The 14,626-nt window shown below is 55.0% G+C and overlaps 2 protein-coding genes across 2 annotated transcripts in view; one reads left to right on the top strand and one right to left on the bottom strand.

Annotated features, from left to right (window-relative positions):
* The first annotated feature begins 302 nt into the window (after positions 1-302).
* On the top strand, positions 303-8,558 carry LOC126636866 (sodium/nucleoside cotransporter 1-like). Its single transcript, XM_050309582.1, has 17 exons — positions 303-380; positions 466-563; positions 927-1,018; positions 1,411-1,600; positions 1,959-2,100; positions 2,858-2,971; positions 3,344-3,421; positions 3,758-3,838; positions 4,166-4,246; positions 4,389-4,514; positions 5,698-5,828; positions 6,048-6,216; positions 6,412-6,609; positions 7,093-7,174; positions 7,705-7,803; positions 8,241-8,352; positions 8,435-8,558. The coding sequence occupies exons 1-17, from the start codon at positions 312-314 to the stop codon at positions 8,556-8,558; spliced, it is 1,986 nt and encodes a 661-aa protein (XP_050165539.1). The 5' UTR covers positions 303-311.
* A 492-nt stretch (positions 8,559-9,050) lies between these two features.
* The window catches only part of ALPK3 (alpha kinase 3), a 33,701-nt gene continuing 28,125 nt past the window's right edge, over positions 9,051-14,626 (bottom strand). The window contains exons 7-14 of the mRNA XM_050309445.1: positions 13,952-14,099; positions 12,773-12,900; positions 12,481-12,516; positions 12,085-12,359; positions 11,662-11,750; positions 11,206-11,423; positions 10,959-11,007; positions 9,051-10,788 (exon numbers count right to left, since the gene is read on the bottom strand). Coding sequence (XP_050165402.1) covers positions 10,467-10,788; positions 10,959-11,007; positions 11,206-11,423; positions 11,662-11,750; positions 12,085-12,359; positions 12,481-12,516; positions 12,773-12,900; positions 13,952-14,099 — 1,265 coding nt within the window. The 3' untranslated portion in view covers positions 9,051-10,466. The remainder of the gene's footprint in view (positions 10,789-10,958; positions 11,008-11,205; positions 11,424-11,661; positions 11,751-12,084; positions 12,360-12,480; positions 12,517-12,772; positions 12,901-13,951; positions 14,100-14,626) is intronic.

Genomic DNA, 14,626 nt, shown 5'->3' with positions numbered 1-14,626 from the left:
ATCACTCTCTGATGCATATAATCCTCTCCTGTAATTCCTTGGAATTACAGAAGAGCAAAGACCTTCCCAGAGTTAAAGGAGAACAAGGAATTCAGCACACCACCCTCAGGACCCCATGAGATGGTCCCTTGATGTGCTAGTGCAGGAGCTGCTCTGAATCACTACTGCAAAGGGTGTTCTCTCAGAGACCCAAAACTGAAAAGCAGAGCAGGACATCTGACCTTCCCAGAGGTGATCCTGTCTTTCTCTCCCCAGCTGTTTCCCTCCCAGTGCTGTTTCTCTAATGCATGGAAGCTGTAGAACTTCTAGAGATGGAAGAAAACCAGATAACCCTTGACAGCCTTGAGAAGGGCACAGATAACCCAGCTTTCAGCTTCCAGGTAAGTCTTCACCTTCCCCTCCTCTTTCCCTTCCCCTTCCCTTCTTGTCAGGCTACAGAGTGCTCCAACTAATGATGTTTTCTAGGGAGAGGAGAGACACTATGAGGAATGTGGTGGTCCAAGTGGTGAGAGCCAAGAGAAGAGGAGAGGAGAAGAGAAAGGGAGATTCTCCTCCTACTTCAGGTAGGATAACCCCACAGACGTGTGTGCTCTGTCAGACAAACCTGATTTGGGAGCAGAGTAGGGTCAATATTGACCATACACTGAGGACAATGTCTGATGGGTCACTGTGGCCTTGTAAGGTGGCAGTGGCAGATCTCTGTCCCCATAGCAGCCACCCAGTGCTGGATTCCACTCATAGTGCCAGGGTGTTGGGATGTGTGGACCACGGCACACCATTACCACCACACTGCTGCTGGAAGTGGCCTGCGGGAGGCATGGTCATGACCCAGCTCTGATGAGTTGGCTTCAGTTGGGTGGGACTGGGTTGATCTTCCACATCCATCTTCTGTGTCTCTCACGTGTTTGGCATATGACTCTCCCCAGGAAGGCCCTGCAGCCAGCATCCAAGGCAAAGCACTTCTGCAAGGCTCATGCCGAAGTGTTGAAAAAGGTTGTCCTGGGGCTCCTTGGAATAGGTGAGGACTTCCCGGCACTGAGACCCTACCTCCACATTCCTTTTGGCTAGCCGTGCCCCCAGCCTCCACACACTGAACGTGGTGAATTGTGGAAGTTGTATCCACTCCCAGCCCTCACTGCCTGCCCCTTCCTCATCCTACCACTCCTATCCAGGACTATCTGCTCCTCACTGTCCTCCCCTTTCTCCACTTGCCCAAAGGGTTTGCTCTGCCCCTTCTGCTCCCTGCTGGGGTGGTGCTCCCTAAGATCTCCTCGTGCAAAGAGGGGAGCTTTGAGGGTGGCCAAGGGAGGATATTTGGAGGAAATGAACCTCTATGTTGGCCCCAGTTAGTGTTATGAACCCATGATCCTACAGCCCTCACATTTCTGACCCACAATGTGCCTTCTCCAGCCTACCTGTGCTACTTCATTGTGGCCTGTTACCTCAACTTCCAGCGAGCCCTTGCTTTGGTGGTCATTACGGCTGTGGTTGTCGTCTTCATCTGCTGGAGCTTTTTCAAGAAGCACTGTGGGGCAAAGGTATTGCTTCTCCTCCGCCCCGTTGGGAAATGCTTCCAAAAGTCCTGGCCGTGGCTGAAATGGTGAGTCAGGAGAAGGCAGGGCTAGATCCCTCCCAGCACCTGGGTCCCCTTCCATGGCTCCCTTTCACCACAACCAGTCAGTGGCATTGGGCTTGTGCTCTAGTGCCATGCAGGCACCTCACAAATGACAAGGCATGGCCCAGCCTGCAACCTTGTAAAAGCCATGGCAGAAATGTTTTGCTCCTCTGCCTCAGTAGTGTGATGCCTGTTCCCACCCCTTGTTTGTGTCTGAGACCCAGGTTTCTTCAGATACATGGACCTTATACTGGTAACTTCTGCATAATCAGCTCCTGCCCTTTGTGAGCTGCTCTCCTCATGGGGACATCCTCTTCCTGACAGTCTGGTGTTTCCTTTGCAGGCTGCTGTGGGTGGCCCTCCTGGCAGGCCTGATCGCATGGCTGGTTTTGGACACTGCCAAAAACCCAGGGCAGCTCATCTCATTAGGTGGCTTCTGTGCTTTAGTGCTGTTCCTATTTGCCTGCTCCAAGCACCATGGTGCGGTACGTGCTTTGGGTGTGGCTTGGCCATCGGTCCTCTCGCAGGAGATGGCCACCCAGCACTGGAGAACAAGTGCTTCCTTCCCACATGCATCCCCTTCCCTGGAGGAAGCAGAAGCCCAGCAGAGCTCCTGGGCAGAGCTGGACATAGCCTGAGGAGCTGAACTGGTTGGGTGGATGGACCCCAAAGCCACTTCACTGCTCTTCTTCCCACTGCTCTCCTTCCCACTTCCCAACCCAGGGCTGCTCGCAGTGCCTCTGTCCTGTTTTCCACCATGTTCCTTGCAATGGGTCAGACCCAGAGACTCAGCACCAGACTCACACCTGAGCTTCAGGTGCTGTGGGTGTAGAGCGGGCCTGAGCTTCAGGTGCCGTGGGGAACTTGGTCAGAAGTGACTGAAGTCCCAGTGGCTTCTAGACTGAACTGCTTCAATTTTTTGGGCAACCCCTCCAGCCTCCTCCTCCAAAGGGTTAATGTACAGGCAGTTTTGGTCTAGCAGGTCTGTGCTACCAGTGAACTATTAAAAGGTGCTTGTCTTCTTCTGGATCAGCCTGGCAAGTTATGTTCCAGCCAGTTCCAGAGTCCCACCAACTCATCATCTTCCTCTGTCACCAACCCATGTTTGTGGGTTCCTGTGACACTTTACTGGTCTCCCCATGACCCTCACCCAGGGCACCATGTATGGTGTTTACTGTGTGCTGAAACAGAGGCTTGTAGGCCTTGACAACATCTCAGTCTCTGTTCTGCTTTTGTCCCCAGGTGTCCTGGAGAGCTGTTTTCTGGGGTCTTGGCTTGGAATTCTTACTTGGAGTCTTCGTCCTCCGAACGACTCCTGGTGTCCAAGCTTTCCAGTGGCTGGGTGACCAGATCCAGGTACTAAATCTACTCATCCCATCCCATGATTGCACCCTGGGATGAATAGGAAGAGCAGGGAGTGGCATGGGCTGGGGAAGTGGCAAGGACTGCACACTCACAAACATTTTGTTGGGAACTGGAGGAAAGCCAACTCTTGCCTGGTTTTCTGAAGCAGCCCAGACCCCTTGGTGTGGACTCCCTTGCAGGCTGTAGCAGAGCCCCGTGGCACACAGCCCACCAGTGTCCCCAGTTCAGGTTTCAGCAGGTCATTCTCTGGTGTGCAGTGAAGCTGTGGGACTGGGGATACAGACCCCTACTAGGCAGACGTGAGATGTCAGGAAAGGACCTAATGGAGATCTCCATCCTACTGTGCAACCTCTTCCCTTGCAGTTCTTCCTGGGCTACACCACAGCTGGTTCTGGCTTCGTCTTTGGGAACACACTCATTGCAGAGGTCTTTGCCTTCCAGGTCAGCTGGGGAATGGGGTGTGGAGAGTCTGGCTCCTTGCTGGGTCCTGAAAGGCACAGAGCTAAATGCAGCCAGATTTGCTGCAGTAGAGCTCAAGCATTTCAGAAATGAGGTGCTGAGGGTGTCCCTCAGCTTTGTATCTATCCATGGACTTCCTCAGTACTGTGGGGATTTGCACTGGTCCCTGTCCCTCCTGCCAGCCTGGCCCAGTATTGAGACACCCGATAGCATGGGCTGGCTATGCAGTACCATGCCATGCCCAGCTCTTGGTCTCCAAGTGTGCCTGTGTGTGTCTCAGCTCCCTTTTAACCCTTTGCCCTGGTGCCTTGCCTGCAGACCCTGCCCATCATTGTTTTCTTCAGTTGTGTGATGTCCATCCTCTACTACCTCGGCGTCATGCAGTGGCTCATTCTTAAGGTAGGGCCTCACTCCTGGATCTGGGATAGCTATGGGAAGGAGAAGAACCTGGTAGGTCCTCTGACTACCACGGTCAGCTGAGGGATGTCCCGAGAAAATTGTTATGGTACTAATTTGGGGTGATTTGTCCTGCTTAAAAGAATAGACTCAAACCCCATCTTTCTTGCATATCCGTCTGAGAAAGCCCAACCTTAGGGCTGATGTTTCTATGCAGTCTGGGGGTGCTTCCAAAAATCACCTCTGTGCAGGGGCCAAACAGTGCCCCTGCATGGATGGTGGCAGGGTGCCAGGAGCCTCTGTCAACATGGTGGCCTTGTTTTTCCCCAGATATCCTGGCTGCTTCAGATCTCCATGGGCACCACACCCACTGAGACCCTGAGTGTGGCAGGGAACATTTTCGTGGGACAGGTAAGGTCCTGGACAGGAGATCCAGTTCCTCAGCGCTTGTAGCTGACCTTGTCCTGAAGAAAGGGTCTTCTCCTCCCTTCCTAGGAGACCTGAGGCCCTGTGTGGCCCTGTCCCAAGGACAGAAGGGTTTTCTCTTTCGCAGACCGAAGCCCCGCTGCTCATCCGCCCATACCTCATGGACATGACCCTCTCAGAAATCCATGCTGTGATGACTGGTGGCTTTTCCACCATTGCAGGCAGTGTGATGGGTGCCTACATATCCTTTGGGGTGAGTGCATGAGTAGATGTATGCCACATGCTCCCTGCTACATGATCCTGACACCCAAGAACTGCCCTGGACTTGCTGGTGGGACACCTCCAGTAGTTGCCCCATGGTCCCCTTCCATAAGCAGGATGGAGGCAGGGGGTCCAGCCTCACCTTCACTGGCCTGGTCAGAACCTCAGAGCCCTGCCAGCTAGAAGGCAGTGCCATGGGACCCTCACCGTGTGTCCCTGCACAGTAAGCAGGGCAAATTTCACTGAACCATGGGATAATTTAGCCTAGAAAAACTCTCTGGAAGTCTCTGATCCACCCTCCTGCCCAAATGAGGTTATAGCAAAGCCCCAGGGGATGCTCAGGACTTTGTCCAGGTTGGTGGTGAACATCCTCATGGATGGAGATCTCCTCCCAACTCTCTGGTCTCCCCGACAGGTGCCTCACTCACAAGAAACAATTTTTTCCTTATATCCAACTGGAATTTCCCCACCAAAGCTGTGCCCGTGATTCTCACCCTTTCACTGGATACCACTGAGCAGTGTCTTCCCTCCAATCCCTTTTACGTGGTCAGAAACAGCCATACTCCCCCTCAACCCTCTTTTCTCCCAGCCAAACAAGCCCCACTCCTCCAGCATCACCTCAGTGCTCCTGGTCCTGACCGCCAGGGATGCCCTATCCAGTTCGTCTGTGCTGTCATGGGAAATAAACCTTCCTCTTGACCTGCTTCCTGAGCTCCTGCTATTTAAACATTAATTAGTCTCCTTAAACGGGGAACCAAGGGTGGAAGGTCAGAGAAATGAGACACTGACAGGGGATGGGTGAGGCTGGGAGCTTGGCCCTTTGTCAGCAGGTAAAAGTTCGCAATGTTATTACACAATCTATTGCTCTGATACTGGTAAAAAGGGACAAGGAAGGGCCAAGAACCATCATGATTAAGTCAAACAGCAGGAGAGGTTAAAAAAGGACATGATCGCTGCAGCTCTAGCAATGCCTCCATCCACTCGAGCTGTCCCATGTGTTTGGCTGCTCAGGTGGGAAAAGCAGCCAATTTGTGCACCCTGAGCAAACAGAGAGCCCTGAACTGCCCTGAGTGTTGCTGGCTGATGCCAGCCCTGTGCTGGTATGCCCTGGTGTGGTGTGCCATGAGGCGCAGCCTTGCACAGAGATGTCTAAGCCCCTGGTCTGCGCACTGCAGATCGACGCGGCATCGCTGATCGCAGCCTCCGTGATGGCTGCACCCTGCGCCCTTGCCATGTCCAAACTCATGTACCCCGAAGTGGAGGAGTCCAAGTTCAAGGGCAAAGGAAGTGTCCGAATCGCCAGTGGGTGAGTGTGAAGGGACAGGTGGTGCAGTGGGACTGCATTGGGGGGTGGAGTGTTTTGCCACTTCGGGGAAGCCATGGGGGCAATTTGGGGCACAAGTGGATTCTATGAGTGGCCCAAGGCTGGGAGAGCTTGTGTTGTTCAGACATCCATGGAGTGACACCTGACCTTGCACAGGGGACGCCTGGCCACATGAGTACATTGAGGTCTTTTTCCACACAGGGAAGAGCGGAACATCCTGGAAGCTGCCAGCAATGGGGCTGCCGCCTCCGTGGGGCTTGTGGCCAACATTGCAGCCAACCTCATCGCCTTCTTGGCAGTGCTGGAGTTCATCAATGCTGCCGTGCGCTGGTTTGGGGAGATGGTAGACATCAAGGATCTCACCTTCCAGGTATCCCCAAGAACAGACCCATGGTCTGGGCTGCCAGACCCTGCATCCCCCACCCACCCCCACCTTTGCCCACTGCCTTAGTAGGCTGTCAAGATTCTTGCTGAGTGTTTGGCAAGTGCTGGCAGTGGGTATCCAAGCTGGGGGCTATGCAGAAGGTTCACTCTGAGCCATTCCCTTCTGGGATGCTTTTCCCAGGTGATCTTATCCTATGTCCTCATGCCTGTGGCCTTTCTCATGGGGGCAGACTGGACAGACTCGCCGGTGGTAGCCGAGCTCCTGGGGATTAAGATCTTCCTGAACGAGTTTGTGGCATACCAGCAGCTGTCTGTGTACAAGAAGAACCGTCTGTCAGGCCTGGAGGAGTGGGATGGGAACCGGAAACAGTGGATATCTGTGAGAGGCACCTGCCACCCTGCTGGGCACAGGGCAAGGATGAGGCCAGCTGGAATGGGGCATGGGAACTGGCCAGGCAGATGGGTAGTAGGCAAGCAGAGGGTTGGAAAAGTCCTTTTAAGGTTATTGAATCAGGATGATGGTGCTGGGGGTGGGAGGGCACCTATGGCCAACTAGACTTGGATGTTCCCCAAGTGCTGGGTATGGGAGGAAGGAGTCAGTGACACCCTTTCCCAGTTATCCTGCTCCTTGATGGGACAGATCATGGTCCTACAGGGCCTCTGTCCCCTGTCCCCCCAGCCCAGCCTCCCCCAGGGACAGCCTTCATTCTTGCTCCCCAAAATAGCTGAAGGATGAAGAGTTGGGGTGGGGAACTTATCTCCATCATGTCTGCCTGGGCTGGGAGCTCTGACATAGTGCTCAGCTCTGGGTGCTCTGGGGCTGCTCCTGGAAAGAGGTGACCAAACCCCCTGTGCCCTCCAGGAACGAGCTGAGAGCATCACCACCTTTGCCCTGTGTGGATTTGCCAACCTCAGCTCCATTGGCATCATGCTGGGAGGCCTGGGTGAGTGTGACTCATGTCCTAGGTGCTTAGGCACAAGGCAAGGGAACCTTGGGCCAGGGAGCAAGGGCTCATCTGCGGCAGGAGGAATTTGCCCTCAAGCCTCCATGTTTAGTCTCTGTCAGGTAAGAAACAGGATTTGCCTGATGTGAAAGGAGTGACTTTGCCCATGTCCCACAAGCCTGGGTGTCACCCAGCTATGGCACAAAGAGCAGAGAATCCAGTGCTGGGAGCACTGAGGGCTCTGGTGGATCACCCATGGGTGCAGGGTGGGCACAGCGCTCTGCCAGCACCCACCGCTGCCAGGAAAGGCAGACAGTGTGCTGGGTGCTGGGTGCTGGCTGGGATCACCATGTCCTCCAGACAGCAGGAGTTGGCGTGGAGAGGGCACTGTGTGGCAGAGCCAGATGGGGACCAGGGACACATCCCTAACTGTCCCCAGCCCAGGTGTCATGGTTTTGCCCACCAGACCATCCCTGGGGCAGAGCCAGAGTCAAGACATGACTTCCCGTGGTCTCTGTTTTGCCCCACAGGCTCCCTGGCACCTGATCGCAAGGGTGCGTTTGCCTCCGTGGTGCTGCGGGCCCTGCTCACCGGCATCTGCGTCTCCATGCTCAACGCCTGCCTGGCGGGTAGGTCCATGCCCACTGCCAGTGGGGCCAGAAGGAGCTGGGGAGAGACAGGCACCTATAGGTACAGGTTCAGGGATGGGGGTGGCTGTCCTGTCCTCCTCATGGCTTTGCCAAGGCCTCCAAACCCTGTTCTCCTCTCATGGCTCTGCCAGGGGCTGCCCAAGCTCAACAGGTCTCCTGGGACCCCTCACCCTCATCTGGGCTGGGACGGGGACATTTCAAGGGCAACTTTAGGCGTACCGCAAGGTGCTCCCTGCAGTTTCAGGGAGTGAGGTGAGATAGCTCATGGGAACTGCACAGTCCCAGGTATAGGATTTGCTAGTTGGGCTATGGGATTTGTGAGCAGGGTTGGGACACAGGACTTACAAGTATGCTTGGGGTATGGGATTTGAATCCATGGTCCATCTCAAGTCCCAGTAAGAGACCTTGTCCCCCAGGTCTCCTCCATGTGCCAACAGAGGTGGGTGACTGTGTGACGTTCTTCAGCACAGCCAACTTCAGCAATACCAGCTACACTATATACACCTGCTGCAAGCAGCTCTTTGCCAGGTGGGTACAGAGGGCCCCAGAGTTGTCTGGGACCCAGGTAGTATGGCAACAGCTTGTCCTGACCATGTGCCTCTCCTTCCAGCTCGACGTTCGAGAATGGGACGCTCTCCTTCACAGGATCCTGGGCTGGGCAGGCAGAGAGCGTGCTGTGGCTGACCGAGTGCTGTGGGCACTACAACCACACATCCTGTGCAGGGACAACTTAGAACCATGGCAGGAGCACCAGGGTCTGCAAGGCTTGCCCCAAAGGTAGAAAAAACCCTGACAGACATCTGAGCATTCTGCCTTCTCCACTCCAAGTGCTGATGGACAGTTGTGTGCACCTTGCAACCAGCACCCTTAGGTGCTGGCCCCATGGACACAATGGAGCTGCTCCCAAATAAATTATGGCCATCCCCATGTGCTTGCCCTCGGACCCCCTCTGACCCCTGCCTGCAGCTGTCCCACCACAGCAGAAGGTGCTTTGCTGAGGCTGCACCCCGTGCTCACTGCAGACCTCATAAGCCGAGCCTCACCCACGGCCAGTTTTGGGGTCCAGCCACAGCCACCCTATTCTCCCCATGGGGCATGGATGGGGGTAAAGCTGGTACTTGAAGATGTTTCCTTCCCCCAAACACAAAGATGCCCCATCACCCCTTGCTTGGTGCATCTTTCCTGCAGGGACCACAATGCTGGGGAACAGGGCAGTCCTCCTCACTTTATTGCACTCAAGAGCACCCAGTTGCCAACGTGGCCATGTTACGTACATTGGTATTTTACAACCACCCAGCAAGAAAGGACCAGGACCCAGAATGCGCGGCACTCCCAGCCCAGCCACATCCCCCCGCCAGGCTCCACCGAGTCACTGTTTGGGACCCCACCATGCAGGGGAATGTTGCTGGCACTCAGCACCCTGCTCCAAAGCCCCAGGGAAGGTGATGCTCTGCAGCACAATGAAGCTGTCAGTGCTGGGGCTCTCTGTGAGGCCCCTGCCCACCGCCACACTCTGCTGGCTGCTGCATGCCTGGGTGAGCTGATGGGCACAGAGGAAGCTTGATGCAATGCAGGGTGCTTTACTTTCCAACATGAACATCACTGCCTGTCCATCACTGCCTCCTGCCATGGGGCAGCAGGATTTGGAGTGGGTGCCACCAGCTGCCACTGGAGTCTGGCATGTGCCAAGTAGGAGTGATGCTAATTAAGCATGACCAGATCATGGTGTGGGGCTGGGTGTGGTATATGGGGTCTGATATACGGGGCAGGGGGACAAAGAAGAGCAAGTCCTGAGGGCTGGACACCCACACGTGCCAAGGCAGAGACTGGCACAGAGGGGAGGTCACTGCTTCTGGGTGTCCCATGTGAGGTAGGGCATTCTTACCACAGCACTGGCCAGCAACATAGCAGCACCATCACCCTCAGCAGCCACCCAGCAAGGGGGTGGGAGACTTCCCCCAGGGAACAGAGGAGAGCAGGGGTGCAAAATTCCATCCCTGTGCAGCTGTTGGTACCCACCATGGGACTGGCCCACACTCCAGAGCCCCACGTCATAGCAGAGGAGCCCTGCAGCCACCACTGAAACCCTCTGCAGCAAAAATGGTGCAGCAGGGCAAATGGGATTGCCTGGGTGCTGTTGGGGTTCTCAATGGACATAACACTGGCAGGGTTTGGCCTGGTCACTTTATGGAGGACACAGAGGGGGACATGAGGTGCTGGGAGCCAGGAGGACATCTCAGACTCCCAGTTTGCTTGGGGGAGCCAGGCAGGGGCATGGCACCTGCAAAGCCCAAGGGAGCAGCTCTGCCTCTGCCTTAAGGAAGGCACATGGAGAGTGTCAATACAAGAAAGCGAGTCCCAGCGTGGAGGGGCACGTGGCCCCCCAGACTCCACCAGCAGCAGCAGCTCTTGTAGAGAGGTACTGGTGAGAGGTCCCCTCTACCCACAGCTTACAGCCCCCCACAACCCCGGTCCAGCTGCTGACACTAACACACCACACAACACAAGCGCAATGGGCCAGGGTGGGACTGGAGGGAGGAGAGTTTTGGCAGAGACCACTACCAGGATCTCCCTTTTCCAGAGTGGCCATGGGGCTGCTCAGGCTGGATCCAGAGCGGGAGTCCCAGCTGCCACAGCTCTGGCTACTGTGGGCAGCCAGCTCTGCTGCTCTCTCCTGACCTGGTTTTGAAGGCTGTTGGGGCCTCCCTTGTTTCTGCAGCTCTCCGGGAGCTCTTGGGGCTCACAGCAGCCTTGCGGGTGCCCTGAGGACTTGACAGCACCTTCTTCTGGAGCTGGGGACTGGACTGGGCAGATTTCCTGCCTAGGCAGGGGCTTTTGGAGCCCTTGGGCTTGGCTGGCTCCAGTGTCTTCAGGCCCAGGATGCTGCAGTAACGATTGCACCGGTGAGCAACCGGGAATTGCTCCAGCAGGGAGGGGAAGCAGCTCTCCTTCAACCCCTGGTACCTGCCAACAGAGTCATCCTCAGCTCCTGCTTTGCACCACGAGATGTCCCACCAGAGCAGGAAGCCGAGGATGGAGCCTGACCAAACTAACCACCATGGCCCTCTGCCAGGTGAACAGCAGAGCTGGGGACAGCTGGTGCCACCCTGCCCCAGCAGCTTGGGGTCACTCACCCTTTCAGGTTGGTAGCGATCCGCACATTGGTCAACTTCCAGCCCACTCCTGCAATTAAAAGGAGGACAATCAGGCTCTGTCCAGAGAAGGACGGGCACTGGCACCAAGGGCAGGTCATTGCCCTGGGAGCTGGGCTCCATGGCATGTGGGGAGAGAGGGAGGACAGCAAGGCTGGGGCTTTTTTCCATCTTTTCCAGGTCGGAGGGTGGTGAGGGGCCACAGGAGTCAGACAGGAGATCCCTTTACCTTCCATGTCAGTCACAAGGATGTTTCCATTTGTCCACTGGTAGACCCAATGCTGGAAGGTACAGCATTTGAGCACAATCTCTGAGGTGCCTCTTGCCACCAAGCTGCCATCTCTCTCAGTGACACAGTACTGCTCACAGGGCCCACGCAGGTCCTCCTCCATTGTGGCATAAGGGATGTTGTTGGCCGGTCGATAAACCAGGTAAAGTGGGATTATCCTGTGTGGGAGAGCACAGATGGGGTCAGCATGGTGAGCTCTCTCACTGCTGCAAGCAGAGATTCACACCATGGTCTGCATCCCTGGTTTTTGCATTCTCCCAATATCCTTTCTGTTTGAGGGTGGGAGAACAGTGCACTGTCCTTTGGGATGCCCCAGTGCCCACAGGGAACCCTCCCACCATTCCTGGGACGCTCTGCCAGGGCATCAAGCCAGTGGAGCTGCAGCACCTTACTTACTCGGGCACTGCTCCAAAATCAGGGATGGCTCGTGCCTCAGCAGCAAAGATCTTGCAGTACTCACGGCTGGAGTTCTGTACTTTACATTCCTGGAGGTGCAAACAGAAGAGTCAGAGACCTGTCCTGTCTCTCACCGACACCTCCCTGGAACCACTGCCAGTTATTTCCCTGTACTGGTGGTCAAAGGACAAGTGATGGGAAGGTTCCAAGCAGCTCTGTGTTGCTCAGAGAAGAGCTGATGCCAATAATGACAAAGACATGACCAGACCACTGGAACGTGGCTAGACCTCTTCAGAGCATTCCAAAAGTGGAAGGACATAGCAAAACTGGGCACAGAGCTGGGGACTGTTTGGGGACCAACCTACACACAGATGGGGAAGGTGGAGGGGAGATAGGTGGATGGTGCCCCACGAGGATGCCCACCTGGATGGTGATATCGTAGTTCTTCTCGATGAGGCTGTTCTCATTCTTGGTCCCAAAGACAATGAAATTGTGCACTTTGATGACGCAGGTGTGGCCAGACTCAAAGATGGGCTCCAGGCCATAGATGGCTCTGGCACGGCAGGCTTTGCGCAAGAAACCAGCACCCACTTCCATGTCCTCACTCACCACGCGCCCGAAGAGCTTATCCCCCCAGTAGCCTGCGTCGGCCAAACCCTTTGCAAACACCATGGGTGTCATCTCGATCTCCTCTCCAACTGCTGGGGGGAAGTGCTGGTGAGCAGGGACAATGCAGGTACATCCTGCCCCCTCCACGGAGCTGCCTGTCCCCTGCACAGCGAGGGGCAGCGGTCACAGCTCATCACACGTAGCCCTTACCTTCAATCTCTTCCCGCAGGCTAAATCCTGACAACGCTAGAGGAGACAGAAAGCAAAGAGGTGTCAAGGTCCTGACAGGATCCCACCCTGCCCCATGCACTCGCACAACTAGGGATGGCAAGTAGGATGGTGGGAATCGCTCATAAATTAATACAGAGTCAGATGCCCCTCACAGAGGTGGTGTTACGGGATGTGCACCCATAACAAGCCTGGCACCAAGCCCTCTCCATAGTTGGCCACACCACCCCCTGGCACACCCGGCAGATGGGAGAAGATTCTGAGGGCTCCTCACCTTCTGGGCTGAGCAGGAAATCGGTGGAGTCGGTGCCGTACTCGTTGCTGATCATGCACCGGTAGACCCCGCAGTCCTTCTGGGAAGCCTGCACAATAGCCAAGGCTGCCTGGCCTTCGTCGCCAGCACTGGGAAAAAAAATGGAGCGTGGCCTCAGCCCCTGTGGTGTGTGGGGGCACACAGGAGCCCTGTGACAGGTGCTGCAGGTGAGCACAATGCTGCCCTCAGAGGACTACAAAGGAAGCCAGCCCAAGGGCATCCCAACTGCTCCCCTGGAATGTCATGGCATCAGGAGTCCTGCCCTGTGCTTTGTACTCACAGAGATGCTCCTCCTCCAGGCAAGCCCTGCAAAATCAGACCGGGATTGGGCTACAGACTGATAAAGGTATTTGCCTCTGAGTAAGGGTGGGTCAGGGCTTTGCAGAGGAAAGAGTTGGGACCCTCATCCTGAGACCTGCTGGCTGAGTAGGCTCTGCTCTGGTCCCCTAGAAGGCTATGGCCACTCCCGGTCCATCTGCCCCAGCTCAAAGATCTGCCACAAGAGACCATTTCTGCCCCAGAATCACCTCTTTCTGCCTGCTCATTATAAAGGCTGCTCAAGCAACACTAAAGGCAAATCCTTACTGATGTGGATGATGTTTCTACACAAATCCTCTGGGCTTGAGAACAAGTTGCTCTCCATAGTGCACCCAAAGGAGCATCCAGGATACAATCAGCCACCCAGATGTCCCAATATGCTCTCCCTGCGTAACAGCAATACCAAAGGATAAAGAGGGCACAGTCAGACCTGCTTTTGCCAGTGGTGGTTGCATCGAAGACGCTCCTAGCACCGCTGCCACCCTCAAATGGATCATTTGGGGTCACAGTTTTGCAGTTTACATCCACTTTTCAGTTTCTGCGATGGGCACAGCACCTTCCCTGCCCTCCCCAAGGTCTAGGTACTCAAGGCACAGACTCCAGATGGAGCATCAGTAGGATAAATTTGGCAGCAATTCCCCATCTGGGCGATCTTTCCCTCCATGGGCACTGAGAAGATGAAGTTCACAATGTACCATGCCATGCACTGAGCTTCCCATGCAGCCTTAACAGGAGGGACACTTTCACACTCCAGTCAAAGCAAGGAGCTGGATTTAGCAGGTGACACACAAGGACTACGACGATGCAGAGCTGGCAAGTTACCTCCTTTGGGCTTCAGCTACAGGGATCTCATCCTTGTACCACATCAGCTTAGAATCACTCAATATATTGAAGAACTGGCACCAAAGTTTCAGGTTTCCTGATGCATCGGAAAATTGTTCTGCTCTGATCTTACGGACCACCTGTGGAACTAAGGACAGGGTGCAAAGAGATGGATGGTGAGATGGAGTGCTGGCTGCAGCTCCAGGGACAGGCCAGTTTACCCCAATGCTGCTGCTCAGGGCTTGGGTGTTGGGTATCACACATATGTCAGCAGAGCCTGGTAGAACATTGTCCTCCCAGGGAAGGTCTCAGAACTCTGGATAAATAAGGTAGGATAGAAGTGGTACAAATTCATTGAACAGTGCAGCATTGCAATACCCAGCAGGACTTGATCAGACAGAATGCAGAAAAACACAATGGAATGTTGGAGGAAACCTTCATCTACTGAAGTGGGAATTCATTAAGGCTATCCTTACTTTGCAAGACTGCTGCTTCCTGTGAGGTCATCATCTGGCTCCTTCAACCCCAGGATTATGCTTTTTCTAATTCAATGCCATGAGGGATCAAATTAGCATTGACCATGGCTATTGAAGAGGAGCGTGCACCTTGCTGACGTCTACTGAATTAGAATCATGGTTTGGGTTCAAAGGGACCATAAAGACCATCTTGTTCCAA

The sequence above is a fragment of the Myiozetetes cayanensis genome, unplaced genomic scaffold (genome assembly GCF_022539395.1).
Source record: "Myiozetetes cayanensis isolate MyiCay16 unplaced genomic scaffold, myiCay2020 scf14, whole genome shotgun sequence".
Taxonomy (NCBI): domain Eukaryota; kingdom Metazoa; phylum Chordata; class Aves; order Passeriformes; family Tyrannidae; genus Myiozetetes; species Myiozetetes cayanensis.
This window is presented reverse-complemented; position numbering and strand designations above follow the sequence as displayed.